The 14,866-nt window shown below is 44.5% G+C and overlaps 1 protein-coding gene across 2 annotated transcripts in view; it reads left to right on the forward strand.

Moving 5' to 3' along the window:
- Positions 1 to 8,068, forward strand: part of DCLK3 (doublecortin like kinase 3) — a 150,055-nt gene extending 141,987 nt beyond the window's left edge. Inside the window, exon 4 of one of the 2 annotated variants that reach the window (XM_058184231.1) lies at positions 7,767 to 8,068. In XM_058184231.1, the coding sequence (XP_058040214.1) occupies positions 7,767 to 7,825 (59 nt within the window). In that variant the 3' untranslated portion in view covers positions 7,826 to 8,068. The remainder of the gene's footprint in view (positions 1 to 7,766) is intronic. The other variant, XM_058184232.1, reaches the window with a different exon arrangement.
- The last annotated feature ends 6,798 nt before the right edge of the window (positions 8,069 to 14,866 follow it).

The raw sequence follows: 14,866 nt of genomic DNA on the forward strand, positions 1-14,866 counted from the left end.
CTATTATGGTGTTGTCAAAAAAAATGGGCTGCAGGAGAGATTAAGTCACAGTTTCCTGAGATATAAGGATATCTATACACTGAATAGAATTCTATGTATGTGACATTGAGAAGATTAATCTATCTAACCTGGGCACCACCAGCAGCAGAAGCTGGTAAGATGGAAAGTAGTGATTCCCAAACAAGTTGCTAAGTTTCTTCTTTTGGAAAGGTCAAAAGTAAAATTTAGAGTTCAAATTCTGGAAAAAGAGTGAAAATGAAGACAAGAGAAAATGTTTTTTCAGAGTTCATATTTCTCACTGTTATATCCATTACATCCACACCTGGGTCCTATCTTCACAAATGACCCTTCCTCTGACCCCCAGGACATCATCTGTGTTAGATTCGGGCAATAACGAGGCAGGAGACCAGATGAGTGACAACAGCTCTTTAGTTTATAGTGAACCCAGCAGCGAACAACAGAAAAACCCCTCTTTATATACAGTTCAGTCGGAGGCAACAGCCAATCAGCAACGTGCTATTTCCCGCTCTAATTTCCCTCCAAAACTCTTAAAGATACATTACACTCCTTCCCTCCCAGAAAACATTTTACCCCTATTTGCATCAAATTAACATCTTATTTCTCTACGTAGTCACGCAAGTAGACTGGGCGTCTCCTAACTCTTTCGGACCTGCGCAATTCATTCTCTGGGAGTGAGTCGAGCTGGCCGGAGGGACTGTTTGTTCCTCTCAGCTCCTCCTCTAGGCCATCCGGCCCTGGATTATTGCAGAATCATCCTGCTTTCTTCAGGAGGGACCAGTTGGTGTCGCTGGACCTCATCGAACTCAGATTAGTCCCGCGTTTGCCCCGGTTTGAGTCAGCTGTGGATTCAAACATTGGATAGTCAGGGCCTGTTTCTGGACTTTTGGTTGTTCTTTTTCTTAATTGGTCTATGTGGCGCTTCCAAACCCGGCCATCCTCTATCTCTACCCGATACGATTTGGGTCCGGTTGTTTCAAGGATTGTCCCCTTTACCCAATTTGGGCCTTCTCCGTAATTGTGTGCCCATACTGGACTTCCCACTGTCATTTCTCTTGTTTTACCGTTTGTCCCTTTGTACCCGTCTGGGGTGTAGTTTGGGTTTAACCAGTCTAATGGGCACCTAAGCTTCCTGCCCATCAGTAGCTCTGCTGGGCTGCGGCCAGTTGCTACACAGGGGGTTCTGTGTTGTACTGCTAGGAAGGTGTCAATTTTTAATTGCCAATCGCCTGGCCTGATTCTGGACAATGCTTCCTTTGCACTCCGTACGAAACGTTCTGCAAGGCCGTTCGTCGCAGGGTGGAACGGCGCCGAGAGGACATGCGGATGCCCTCTTCTGCCAAGTACCCTCAAACAGGGTCGCTGTGAATTGAGGGCCGTTGTCGGAAACTAGGTGTCGGGTAACCCGTGGGTTACAAATAGGCGCCGCAGGACTGAGATTACGGCCTCGGCTGTCATGGATCTCATAAGAATGATTTCCAGCCATTTGGAATAGGCATCGACTACCACTAGGAATGTTTGCCCATGGAAGGGCCGCAAAATCGATGTGGATCCTAGACCATGGGCCCTGGGGTCTCTCCCACTCGAGTTGGGGCCGTTGGTGGTAGTGGTCTGACTCCTGGCAGGCTTGGCATTTTCCTACCCTGTCACTAATCTCCGTGTCCATCAAGGGCCACCACACATAGCTCCTTGCTAAACCCTTCATTCTCACGATCCCAGGGTGGCCCTCGTGCAGGAGTTCCAAAACTTTTTCCATAATTTCTCCGGGATCACCACTCTATCCCCCAGAGCAGACACCCTCCTTGAGCCGACAACTCCCGCATTTCTTTACATATTCCTTAAACCTCTCGCCCGGCAGCGGCCATCTCTTGCACCCAACCAATTACAGTTCTTATTGTAATGTCCTTGTAAGAAGCCGAGCCACCTCCTTGGAAGTGACTGGACCCGAGTCCAAAGAGTCAATTAGCAGGACGGTGTGCCTGGAGTGGGGTCTTCGATAGTCTCTGGTAGTGGGCATCTGCTCAAAGCGCCTGCATGCCCTAACTCTTTCCTGGCCGATGCAACAATTTGTAAGAATACGCAGCCAGAAGATAGTCCATCGGGTCAGTCTAGGCGAAAGTGCCACGGGCGTTGGGTCGCCTGCCAACAGGCCTAGTAGGGGTCTATGGTCTGTGACGATTTGAAATCACGGCCAAATACATATTCATGGAACTTCTTTACCCGGAAACTATGGCCAAGGCTTCTATCAAGCTGACTATAGTTTCTTTCAGCCGATGACATTGTTCGGGAGTAAAATGCTATAGGGGCTTCTGTGCCATTTGGCAACCTGTGGCTGAGCACAGCCCCCACCCCGTAGGGAGATGCATCACAAACTAACACCAATGGCAGCGTGCCATTGTATTGAATCAGTAGGCTATCGCTAGACAGAAGGTTTTTTACTGCTTCGAATGCCCTAGCTTCCGCCTTTCCCCAAGACCACACAGCTGTCTTCGTTAGTAATTTGTGTAGCGGTTCGGCTATGGTCGCCTTATTTTTTAAAAATACCGCGTAAAAGTTGACCAGACCTAAGAATGCCTGTAACTCCGTTTTGTTTTGGGGAGCTGGGGCCTTCCTGATTGCCCTAACCTTGCTCTCAGTGGGGTGGATTCCTTCCTTGTCTATCCGATAGCCCAGGAATTCCACGGATCCTACCCCGATCTGGCATTTATTCAGTTTGACTTTGAGACCGGCGGACCGGAAAATGCCCAAAACTTTTCTCAGCCGTACCCCTAAGTCTTCTAGATTGTCGGCGGATACCAGTACGTCATCAAAGTACGGTACCACCCCGGGGAGTCCCTGCAATAGCCGCTCCATTAGGTTCTGAAATAACCCTGGAGCCACACTAACCCCAAACTGTAACCGGGTGCATTTAAAAGCACCCCTGTGCGTTACGATCGTTTGTGCTTCGGCCGTGTTGCTATCTACGGGTAACTGCTGATAGGCTTGGGCCAAATCTAGCTTGGCGAAGACCTGGCCTTGCCCCAAAGAGTGCAGTAAGTGTTGTACTACTGGGACGGGGTAGGCACTCTTCTGCAACGCTTTATTAAGCGTTGCCTTGTAGTCAGCACAACCGGACCGACCCGTCCGGTTTGATTGGGGTGACTATGGGTGTCTCCACTTTGCATGGTCAACTGGCACTAGTATTCCTGGCTTACTAGTTTGTCCAGCTCCCGGTCAATTTTGGGCTTTAGGGCGAACGGAACCCTCCTAGCCTTTAACCGGATAGGGCAACCTGTGGGTCAAGGTTAAAGGAGATCGTGATCGATGAACCAGTGTCCACTTCCATTCGGCACGGCACCCCTTCAATGTGTGTTTTAGTAAAAAAAAAATTTTCAAGGCACGTGGCTGCTTGGCCTACTCTCATGGCAGTCTGATTAAGTTTCGCGCCTTTTTTGAATCGACCAATCACGGGCCTCTTCGTCGTTCCCGTGCTCTGATTGGTCAGTTTGAATTTTTGGCGGGAAGGTTGGGGCGCTCGACAGGCCTGCTCTATGTGCCCCTTCCTTTGGCACCGCCGACAAGTCGCATCCTTAAACTTGCAATCTTGTCGTTTGTGTTGTGCCCCGCAACTCGCGCAGTCTTCTTTCTCTGGCCTCCCGGTGTGGAAGACTTCTTCCTCTTCCTCGCCTTCCTCCTCGGCCTGGACTTCCTCATTGTGGACCGGGGTTGTTTTCACCCCCGTCCCCGGCGCGATCGGCATTTGCAGGGTTTCTGCCGCTTGGGTGGACATCTCATGAGCCCTGGCCTCGTCCAAGGCGACTGCCAGTGTTAGGTTGCTTCTGGACAGCAGCCGCCGTCGCAATCAGATGTCTCTGACCCTGCAAATGAGTTGGTCGAATAATGCGTCTTCCAAGTCTCGATATTCGCAATGGTTGGCGGCTTTTCTCAGCGCTGCCATGTACACGCGAATCGATTCGCCCTCTCGTTGCATCCGTTGCCGCAATTCGAACCTTTGAACAAATTTTGAGGGCGTCGGTGCGTAGTGAGCCCGAAGGGCGGTCTGCAGGGTTTGCCACGGTACTGACTGTACCGGCGTTGGCTCCGAAAGCGACTCTGCGGTGTCGAAAACTTCCGAACCGCAGTGGCTTAGGAAGTACGCTCTCTTCCTGTTGTCGGAGACCCCCTGGAGTTCGTTTGCCTCGAGGAAACACTCGAAACGAGCCATGTATGACCCCCATTTTCTTTGGCTGGGTCGAATGGCGCTGGCGGTGTGTAGCTGGACATCGCTGCTATCCGCCCTTATTTTGCTGGGTTCGCGTATTCCTGGTTAGCTCAGCTCTTTCCTGGCGCTCTTTTGCCTCAAGATCCCACCTTCGTCGCCAGTGTTAGATTCGGGCAATAACGAGGCAGGAGACCAGATGAGTGACAACAGCTCTTTAGTTTATAGTGAACCCAGCAGCGAACAACTGAAAAACCCCTCTTTATATACAGTTCAGTCGGAGGCAGCGGCCAATCAGCAACGTGCTATTTCCCGCTCTAATTTCCCTCCAAAACTCTTAAAGATACATTACAATCTGTACATTCATTCCATCATTTGATCCTTCATTATTTATTTATTTATTCAAATTTATATACCGCCCTATCTCCCGAAGGACTTCATTCCCCCCTTGAGGACCTTAGGAAGGCTGACTTCCCAAAGGTCCTCCTAAGACGATCAATTCTTTTCCAACCATTATTTGCTTTATTGACCTCATAACCAGTTTTTTTAGTAGAGGTATCATACACAGGATGAAAGCTAGTCCTGCTACCCCACACAACAACAGGAACAACAACTGTTTGACCCAGGTTGTTCCTGGCAACCATGAAAACCACTGGTTTGTCCCTAGTAATCTCTGTCCAATCTGGAATGCTCTGTCTTGCAGGTCCTTTGTAGCTTCTCTGACTAGTCCTGATTTATTCATGTAGAAACAGGATTCTTTCCCCAAGAACAAACACAAACCACCTTTCTTGGCTGTTAGGAGGTCTAGGCTGTCCTGGTTCTGTAAGACCACTGCTGCCAAGGAGTCTACCTGGTCTTGCACTTTGACTAAAGTCCGGGCGATCTGACCTAGACTATGTTGGAACTCCTCTGACAGCTTCTTAAACTGCACTGAGAATAAGCTAGGCCACTCACCCCTGTCCCAACTGCTGTACCTATCCCCAGGATCACTAACAGTGGGATCATTATTGGCACTCTTTTTTGCACATGTCCTATGAGAGGGACTGAGAACTGCCTGTTACCCAGCAACAACACCCATCTTTGGGAGGATGTGTACCAGAGTACACATCCCAGTCCAGTTGGAAGGCAAACATACATACCAGGGGTGAAATCTAAAAATTTTCCCTACTGGTTTGGTGGCCGTGTCTTAATTGGTGGATTTGGCTTGGTGGTCAGATGACTGGGTGGGTGTGGCCAATAACAATAAATAATAAAAATAATAAACAAAGTACACAAAACAATAAGAGATACCAAAAACCAATTTTCACACTCTACACACACACACACACACACACCCCACAACACAACTGACTCACACACAATGTAAAAACAGCTGCACCTTACCCAATCTGACTTCCAGTCCATTTCTGTTCAATTCTTTCAGAGTTTTTTTTAACCAAAAAAAATCTTTTTTCTAATCAGGAAATATATTGGTCTACCATGCTTGCTTTATCCTAGCAGTGCCATACAGTTGAAGTTAACTGTTACTGATTATGGAGTTAGTGTAAATTTTACAAAGGGTTTGTTAGAAGGCATTAAGTTTTCATTCGAGAAACTTGCCAATGGGTGTGGCACCCACCCAGAAAACAAAGCGCGCCTTTCCCGTAACCATACTTTCTCCCCCTCTTCCTCTCTCACTTGTGCAGCCCTAGCCACAGCCAGTAGTGCTGGGATTGATTTAATTACTCAAGAAGATTTGGATTTTAAATTTTCCTTAGAAGTTAAACTTGTTCCTTCACAGTTTTCTGGTCCTATACCTTCTGGATTAGTTGGTCTTATTTTACCACGTTCTTCTGCTCATAAATTGGGATGTTTTGTGGTTCCAGGAGTTATTGATTCTGATTATACTGAAGTTATTCTGATGCAAATTTGGGTTAATATTCCACAACTTCTCTCTAAAGGCTTTTCTGTGGCACTACTTCTTTTTCTTCCATATGAGATTCCTGCTTCTGGCACAGGGCACCATGGTGATTCTGGTTTTGGCTCTACCTCTCTTTCTATAGGGATATTCATACTAATATATGGTGACAGGGACCTTCTTTCTCTTCTCAACGCTCATTTGATTTTAGACGATGGCACTTCCTCTTAAATGGATTTGTTCTACACCTGTTTAGATTAAGCAATGGCCTTTATCGTCTGAAAAATTGATTGCTCTTCAATCCTTAGTACAGGAGCAATTGGATGCTGGCCATATTGAGCTTTCCACTAGTCCGTGGAATACTCCTGTTTTTGTTATCAAAAAGAAAAGTGGAAAATGGAGATTTTTACATGATCTTCACTAGAAAAAATTGATAGCCATTGTGGCCAGCAGGGTCTCTATATAGTTCCTGAAAAAGGCAAAAATTGTTAGACATAATTAATTGGGCTTGTCCATATTTTCAAATCTCTACAGGAGAAATGTTGCTTTTTCTCAGTATCTTGGTGATATTAGCTATTCTTTGCCTAAAGATCCTCGCATAGTCATTACAAATACATTAAATATTTCTTTTTCTTCTATTTTTGTTCGTTCTCCTCTTCCTGAAACTTTAACAGTTTTCACAGATGTATCACCTACTCGAGGTATTGTGGTTTGGACAGATGGTCAACAATGGTTTTCTAAATACATTTCAATTCAGACATCTGCTCAACGTTCTGAGTTGGCTGCTGTTATTTTGGCTTTTCTGACCAATCTCTTAACTTAATTTTTGATTCACAACATGTATTTCTTACAATGCAGTCCCTTCCTTATGCTTATTGTTCAGCTTCTCTTGATGTCAATCTCTTATCTTTATTTTTATCTCTAAAACATATTTTGGAAGAACGTGTTTTTCCTTTATATGTTGAACACATTAGAAGCCATACTCCTTTTCAGAATTCTTTGACAGAAGGAAATCAACGAGCTGATGAAGCTCTAAAAAATATTGCAATACTATTTTCTGATCCTGTTGCTAGTCATTCATATTTTCATCAAAATGCTAAGACTTTGGCTAAACAATTTCATATTCCTTTTTCTCAGTCTCGTGATATTGTTCGAGGATGTACTTCTTGTCAACAATTTGCTGTTCCTCTTCCTATGGGAGTAAATCCTCGTGGAACAAAAGCTAATCAAATTTGGCAAATGGATGTCACACAATTTCCTAATTTTAAGCCGTATACTTATTTGCATGCATCCATTGACACATATTCTCACTTTTTGTGGGTTACTGCTTCTAGACATGAACACACTTCTGATGCAGTGTCTCACAGTCTTTCTGTTTTTTCTGCAATGGGCCGACTGACTCAACTGAAACAGACAACGGTCTGGCATACACTAGTAAGGACTTTGTTTCCTTTTGTCAACAATGGAATATTAAGTTGACTCATGGAATTCCTTACAACTCTCAAAGGCAAGCTATAATTGAGTGAGCTCATTGAACATTTAAATCTACATTAACTAAATTACTGAAAACTGAATCTGGTCCATACAATCTGCAAAAGATTCAAAATTTGATCTCTATTGCTCTTTATGCCTGGAATTACTTAACCTTTTCAGATTCCTTTTCAGAAATTCCAATCAATTTACATTTTGATATTCAGGATCTTGTCTCTTGACCTCTGGTGTCCTATCATCAACCTCCTGATCCCGCTTGGCATGGACCTGCTAAACTTATAACCTGGGGTCGTGATTATGCTGCAATTGAGGATCCGCAGGCAAAACAAGCTATGTGGATTCCAGGCCGGTGTGTTCGTCCTTATCATGGCGTGGCATCAGAGTCTTCACAATCCCATTCCAAATTTCAATCCGAATCTCAAAACGGAGATCTCGTCTTCCCAGGTCGCCACATCCTCCTGCCATGACTTGGGGTCAAGTTAAAGCTACTACCTATGAAGCTCAACAACAACTAAAGAAAGCTTCTTTACCACAAACTCCAGAAAATCTTGTAGCTGCAGTTTTTGCTGTTATAACTGCTAATTCTATTACTATTCTTTTGTGTTGTTTTCTTTGTTTTCCTCCTATAGTTTCTACTATTTCTGAAACAACTCCTGCTTTTTCCCTCAGTCCTAACCTTTAGATTCGTCATGCTCAATATATGTTTTTAATTCATGGCCGTAACATAAATTTATATTATGAATCTCCTATGGCTCTTGGTCAAGTTGCTTTTATTCCTAATCTACTTACCTCTTCTACTTTTATTGTTTCGCAACTTCAACATATTTCTTCTTCTTGGTTATTTTCTAAACCTCCAAGTCAACTGAATTTTGTTAAATGGAATTATCTTCATATTAATCAGTTTACTCGAGGTTTATGTTTTTGTTGTTATGCTAAACAAACTTGGCTTAATAATTGGTCTGATTACCCAAAAGCAAAACGTATTTTAGATAACTTGGGAAATTATAATCATTGTACTCAAAAATATTGGTTATGGAGTAATATTAATAAAACATCACAGGGTCATAATATTGTACCTGATATGTATCCTGATAATTTTCCTCTTTTTGAAGCCAAAGATTCTTTTAATGTTGGATCAATTTGTGCTGGCTGGCAGTTAAAAGATCGTACTATGTGGTTCTTCTTTGATAAATATGCAACAAACGTACACCCTCAGAACTATCAATGTGCTGCAATTGGAAATTTATCATTACCAGTACAAATAGGTGTTCCTGGTCGATTATCATCTCGCAGGAAGCATGCAGCCTTGGGACCAGCATGTTCTGATGAAGTCATCATGGACACTCAACTTTCTGCATTGTCTACCTACAGACGTGCAATTGCTGGAGCAATAACTGGAGTCATTACCTTGGGATCATATCCAGGAATAATTGCTCAAGAAAATAGACATTCTATTTTAGGACTTACATGTCGTTTAGAAAAATCAATCAATGCTACTGCTGCAATCATCAGAGATTTATAGAATGAAATTGAAGAGTTAAATCAAGATATGCTTCAACAACGTTTTGCTATAGACTATTTGTTGGCTCGTCAAGGTGGATTTTGTACCTTGGTTGGTCAGCGTGCTTGTGCTGTGCATTTTCATTCACTTAATAAAACTATTGAGGATGAACTAGCTAATTTACAGGCTTCCATAAAAGATAATGTTCATGAAAATTTTTCTCCTTTTGATTGGTTAACTAATTGGTTACCTGATTTTTCTTGGCTGAAACTATTGTTTTTCTATGGTTTGATTATATTTGTTTTTCTTATAAGTTGTGGTTGTTTCATGCAATGCATTCTTTCATTTTGTGCTCTTTTCGGTAAGCCTTCTCCAATTACTTTGCATCCAATTCAATTGCGTGCTATTGAAAAATCTCTCTTTTCTTCATTAAAAATAAAAAGCGCGGAAATGAAGGGTTTGGGAAGGGCTAACATTTTGTTATTCATCATGTATGCATTTTGGAATGCGGGTAGCGCTCTTATCTTGGATGGCAAACCTCATTTAAGCAGCGTTCCCAGCATATACAAGAATATAGGATGAAACAACGTTGTAGCCCTGAAACACTGTTGCATTTGCTTTCTAGCATAAACACGTATTCTCACAAAAAGCCAATTATGTAATTTTTTATTTATTTATTTACATTTATATCCTGCCCTTCTCCAAAGACTCAGGACGGCTTACAGTGTATAAGGCAATAGTCTCATTCTATTTGTATATTTACAAAGTCAACTTATTGCCCCCCCAACAATCTGGGTCCTCATTTTACCTACCTTATAAAGGATGGAAGGCTGAGTCAACCTTGGGCCGGGCTTGAACCTGCAGTAATTGCAGGCTGCTGTGTTCTAATAACAGGCTTCTTACCAGCCTGAGCTATCACGGCCCTTACTAATTGATTACTAATCAATTATTGTGCCTTGGAGACTAATTAACCAATAATGAAGTAACACATATGTTAGGTGAGAAATGAGAAACTGAGAAACTATATAAACTTTGTCTGATGCTCAATAAAGTGCTGTTGATTCTAGACTTTCTATGCTGTTGATTCTGGACATTGTTTGCTGTAAAGTCTTATCAATCATTTTCAGCCTCTGGGTAAGTGACCCATTACTTCTAGCATGCCTACACAAATGCCAAACATGCAAAATTTCTATCTCTGCTCTTGGCTCAGAATGCAAAGCTTTACCAATTCTTTCCCACTCTGACAATTTTAAAGAACCGTTTTCAGGATACCATGAACATCTTAAAGCAATTTCTCGTACCAGCCGAAAAAGAGCTTTCTGTGAAACAGCTAAACCAGATTGTTTAAGAAGATAAGACAATTCATCTGCATGCTTTCTCTGTCCATTTGAAAGCGAAGACCCCATACTTACAGAAACCTTGAAAGGTTGAGAAGCCCGAAGGCTGAAGGTGCACCTGTCCTTGCCGGACAAAGTAAGGGGTTCCTGTTCGGGCGCCAAATGTTGCATGGGCCCAGAGGCTGAAGATGATTGATAAGACTTTACAGCAAACAATGTCCAGAATCAACAGCACCTGTCTACTAGCCACCTACAGTGCTGATCAGCTGTAGTGTGGCTCTTTGAAGTGCCGCAGCAGTCATTTAGGCAGTTTGCAGCTACATCACCACCGAGAGCTTCAGGGACAGACAAGAGGAACAGCGAGACGTAGGCAGGGGGAGCAGGGATTTTTGCTACCGGTTCTCCGAACTACCCACTCCCATCGCTACCAGATCACACGATTCGGTCTGAACAGGGAGCATTTCACCCCTGATACATACGTATTCCCCCCACACAGGAAGAAGACCTCATTTTCTTCCAAACAAACTATCAGGGTCATGGAGAAAGTGTGACAGCGGTTGTGCTCATTATTCCAGAGCCCCAAGTCCCTGCCAGAAATATGCCAGTTAGTGGCTGGAGTAGCAACGATAAAGGGAGGCCCAGGCTTCAGGAAATAGTGGGAGTTCTCATTTCCAAAGAGAAAGAGAATACCATATGTGCCCACTTTGTTGCTGCTTAGCCATAGTGGGGTGGTGCAGACTTGCTTTTGCATGCTCCCTTTGCGGTGTTTTCCCCATTTTGGTAATGTGCAGTTGCAGTCAAACAGAGAAAGTGACCTTGTTTCTGTAGAGGTTGTATGTGGATGGGGAAATTAAGTGGAAGGGAAAATTTTGACTTCCTCATGCTTTTTCTGGGGACGGTTATGGCCAGTTCCATTTGGCACCCTTGCTAGTGGTCCCCCATCCTTTCCCCCACTGGAGTGCCTTCCCAAGGGTCCTGACTCCTTTTGACACATAAGGGAGGTAGCCCTAGGAGGCGTACGCCAATGGCTATGGGGCCAATGGAAAGGTGGCTAACTCCCAACTTTACCAAGCTGTTGTAGAGGTCATCATGTAGGTTTATATCTGCCAGGATCCCCCCCCCCAAACCTGGCACCTCTCTCAAAGACTAGGGTGGCATTGGTTTTTGTCCAGAGTTCAGGTACAACAGGGGCTGTGTGGTATGCCGATGGGGATGCAGACAAACACAACCAGCATCATTGGGCTAAAGTCGGGTCAGACTGGTTGACCAGACTTTGAGCTATTTCCAGTATTTTCAGCATATTGTCCTCTTCCTTCAAATGTCGCATGGGCCCCTTTTTATCTTAGATGATATCCTTCCTTCTTTCCAACTTAGGTTTGGGTTTAGATGATGGGCTGGGTTTGGGGAAGTGAAGGACACAATGGATGCAGCAGCAGAGATGGGGGGAGTGGACTGGCTCTTGTCTCTCTTTGTTTGGTGTTGCCAAGGACCCCAAACCATGGACCCTGATCCTTCCTCCCTCCTCAGGATGGTTAACAACCCCAGAGGCCCCCCATCAGTGGGAGTAGGTAACTAGCCATATTCATAACACTCGAAGCTGTTGTTTAAAGCCCTATCCACCAGCAGGGCACACACAAACACCAAACAAAGTCATAGAGAACTCATGCCTGCCAATTTTAAAATAGGGTAGTCTGATGGGTCTAGGTCTGAGAGGACGATCTCTTCTTCCACCAGTATAACATTAAAATTGGGAACTTCAACTTCCTCCCCCTGTGGTTCAGGTTCAAGGAGTTCAGCCCAGTCCTAATCACAGTGGCACACCTTAGCCTGTGGAAGCCCCTGGTATTCTGGTTAAGGTCCTGTCACATGGGGGTCACAACAAGTCTTCAATAATTACAATATCACACTCAGTTTGGCAGTCCACACACATGGGACAACAGTCACAGCAATGGGAACAACAACAACATTCAGTGATGCAGTTGCAATCACAAAACCAACACATCAGGAGCTGGGAGGTATTAGGTGTGGTCTGGAGAGTAGTAGTCTCAGTCCTGGGCTTCCCACAGAACTAGGTTTTTTGTTCCAAGTATAATGCCCTACAATTAAAAGACTCGCAACAGACTCCAGAGGACCCATTCCCCAGTTGCTTCAAAAATGAGTGTCCAGAGGGATTGCATACCTGTCACTGTCACAATCTGTGTTCTCAGGGGCAACATCTGCTTCCTTGGGGATGGGACGGATTCAGAATAAAAAATGTCCAATAAGACAAGTCACAATCAGCGTAATCAGCAACACTAGGGCCAAACTCGCTGCACCTATAGCTGTATATTGCAGTCCTATCATTCCTCAAAATGGGCCCAGTCAGCAAAGTCAAGAGGAAGGTGTGGAAATGCAGATTAGGTGATGGCCTTTCATTTGAAAAGAAACTTCAGTCCCAAATCTCCTAGGGAGTTTGAGTTGTCACCCTAGCCCTGGAAGGGGAAGCCGCCAAGTGGATGGTAAGTCTTCACAATGCCAATGCCCTGGAGCCCTGTGTTGAGGAGTCACAGTCCACTACTTCGGCATCTCCTGGTCTGAACACTTCTTTACATGGGAATGATGGATCCATAAGGACAGGCCTTTCACCTTCAGGATAGTATATATGATCAGCAACACTTGGAATGGGCCTTTCCATTTCTCCTGGAGTGGGGAGTTAAGCCTCTATGACTTCACTATGATACAGTCTCCTGGTTGAAAGGGATGCACTGAATGGTTGAGGCTGAAGTGTTTGTTTTCCTGCGTGTATGTATGTATGTATGTATGTATGTAGAGAATTCACTGTCCGACCAGGAAGAACTGATCAAGGAACCATTGGGGGATGACCAATTGAAGCGGCACATCAACTGACTAGTGATGGAAGCCCTGGAGAACCTTAACATCTGAGGGGAGCAAGGTCACCAACAGAGGAGAATGGGCAAACTGCCAATCACAGAGGGTGCCTGAGCTGTCACCCTGGACCCAGCCACAGCTGACCAGGTGGGTGCTGCGGCTGGAGCAGCTGCCACACTGGAGATCCTGCCTTTTGCTGCCCCAACTCAGGCAATTGTCCCTGGCCAACCCAGAGGGATCCAGTTGGAAAGAAACCTCCCTCTCAGCATCAAATTTGATGGAGACCCCAAGAAGTTGGGCTTCTTCCTAGCCCAAGTCCTCACATACATGCAGGAGTATGGGCGAAACTTCCCAATCTAGGGAGTTTGAGTTTTCACCCTAGCCCTGGAAGGGGAAGCTGCCAAGTGGATGGTAACTGTTCACAATGCCGATGCCCTGGAGCTATGAAACTTTGACCATTTCATGATGGCCCTGTTGCACCAATTTGAAGACTCCCTCACTGACCACAAGCCCACGATTGCATCCAAGTCATGAAACAGGGTCGCCGGCTGGTGGCCAAATTCACCAAGGAGTTCCACGAGTGGACTGACCAGAAGACATATTGTGAGCTGGTTCAAAGATGAACTAAATAATAATCTATACATTGCCTGTTTGGCCCGCAGGGCCCCTAACCACTTGCATGAGTGGTATCTAATGGTGGAGGAAGCTGAGATTAACATGACCCGAAACCAGTACTGGCAGAGTTTGGAGAAGATCCCCACTCAGGGAAAAAGGGAGCCATTCAAGCCACAAACCGCGTTGGTGCTGAGACCTTCAGGCTGTTTTAAGTGCGGAAAGTTCACACTTTCCACACTTAAACCATAAGGTTAACGATCGCTTTGACAAGTGTCCTGTTTTTCCTGATTGAAAGATTTCCAGCAAAGAGAGCGAGCGGCGATTTGGTGGAAGGGATAATGACAACACATTCAACCATTAAGATGGTGACAAGGAGGAAGGATAAAAGTGTTTAAGATAGTGAGGTTTCGGCATGATGGTGATTATCTGGTGAGAACTGAGAATTGAAGAAAAAGAGAAAGTGAAGAAAGAGAGAGACTTGCATACTAGAGCGACAGGAAAGGAAAGGAAAGGAAAGGAAAGGAAAGGAAAGGAAAGGAAAGGAAAGGAAAGGAAAGGAAAGGAAAGGAAAGGAGGAGGAGGAGGAGGAGGAGGAGAAGAAGAAGAAGAAGAAGAAGAAGAAGAAGAAGAAGAAGAAGAAGAAGAAGAAGAAGAAGAAGAAGAAGAAGAAGAAGAAGAAGAAGAAGAAGAAGAGGAAGAGGAAGAAGAAGCGAGGACAGACATTGGTGTGACTTAACAGTAAGAGAAGCTTGAGTGGACAAGTGCCCAAACTGAAAAGAGAAAAGAAAGAATTGAAACGTGTGTGAAAACTCTCCATTTTAATTGAATTCTTGGATGTGAGCTCGGAAGTTCGGTTTTTGGATTATAAGTATTGTGTTCTAATTGCAAAGTAAACACGTGAATGGGAAAGTGGTTTAACAGAAGATTCAAAGGAAATCAAG

Source organism: Ahaetulla prasina, chromosome 4, assembly GCF_028640845.1.
Source record: "Ahaetulla prasina isolate Xishuangbanna chromosome 4, ASM2864084v1, whole genome shotgun sequence".
Taxonomy (NCBI): Eukaryota; Metazoa; Chordata; class Lepidosauria; order Squamata; family Colubridae; genus Ahaetulla; species Ahaetulla prasina.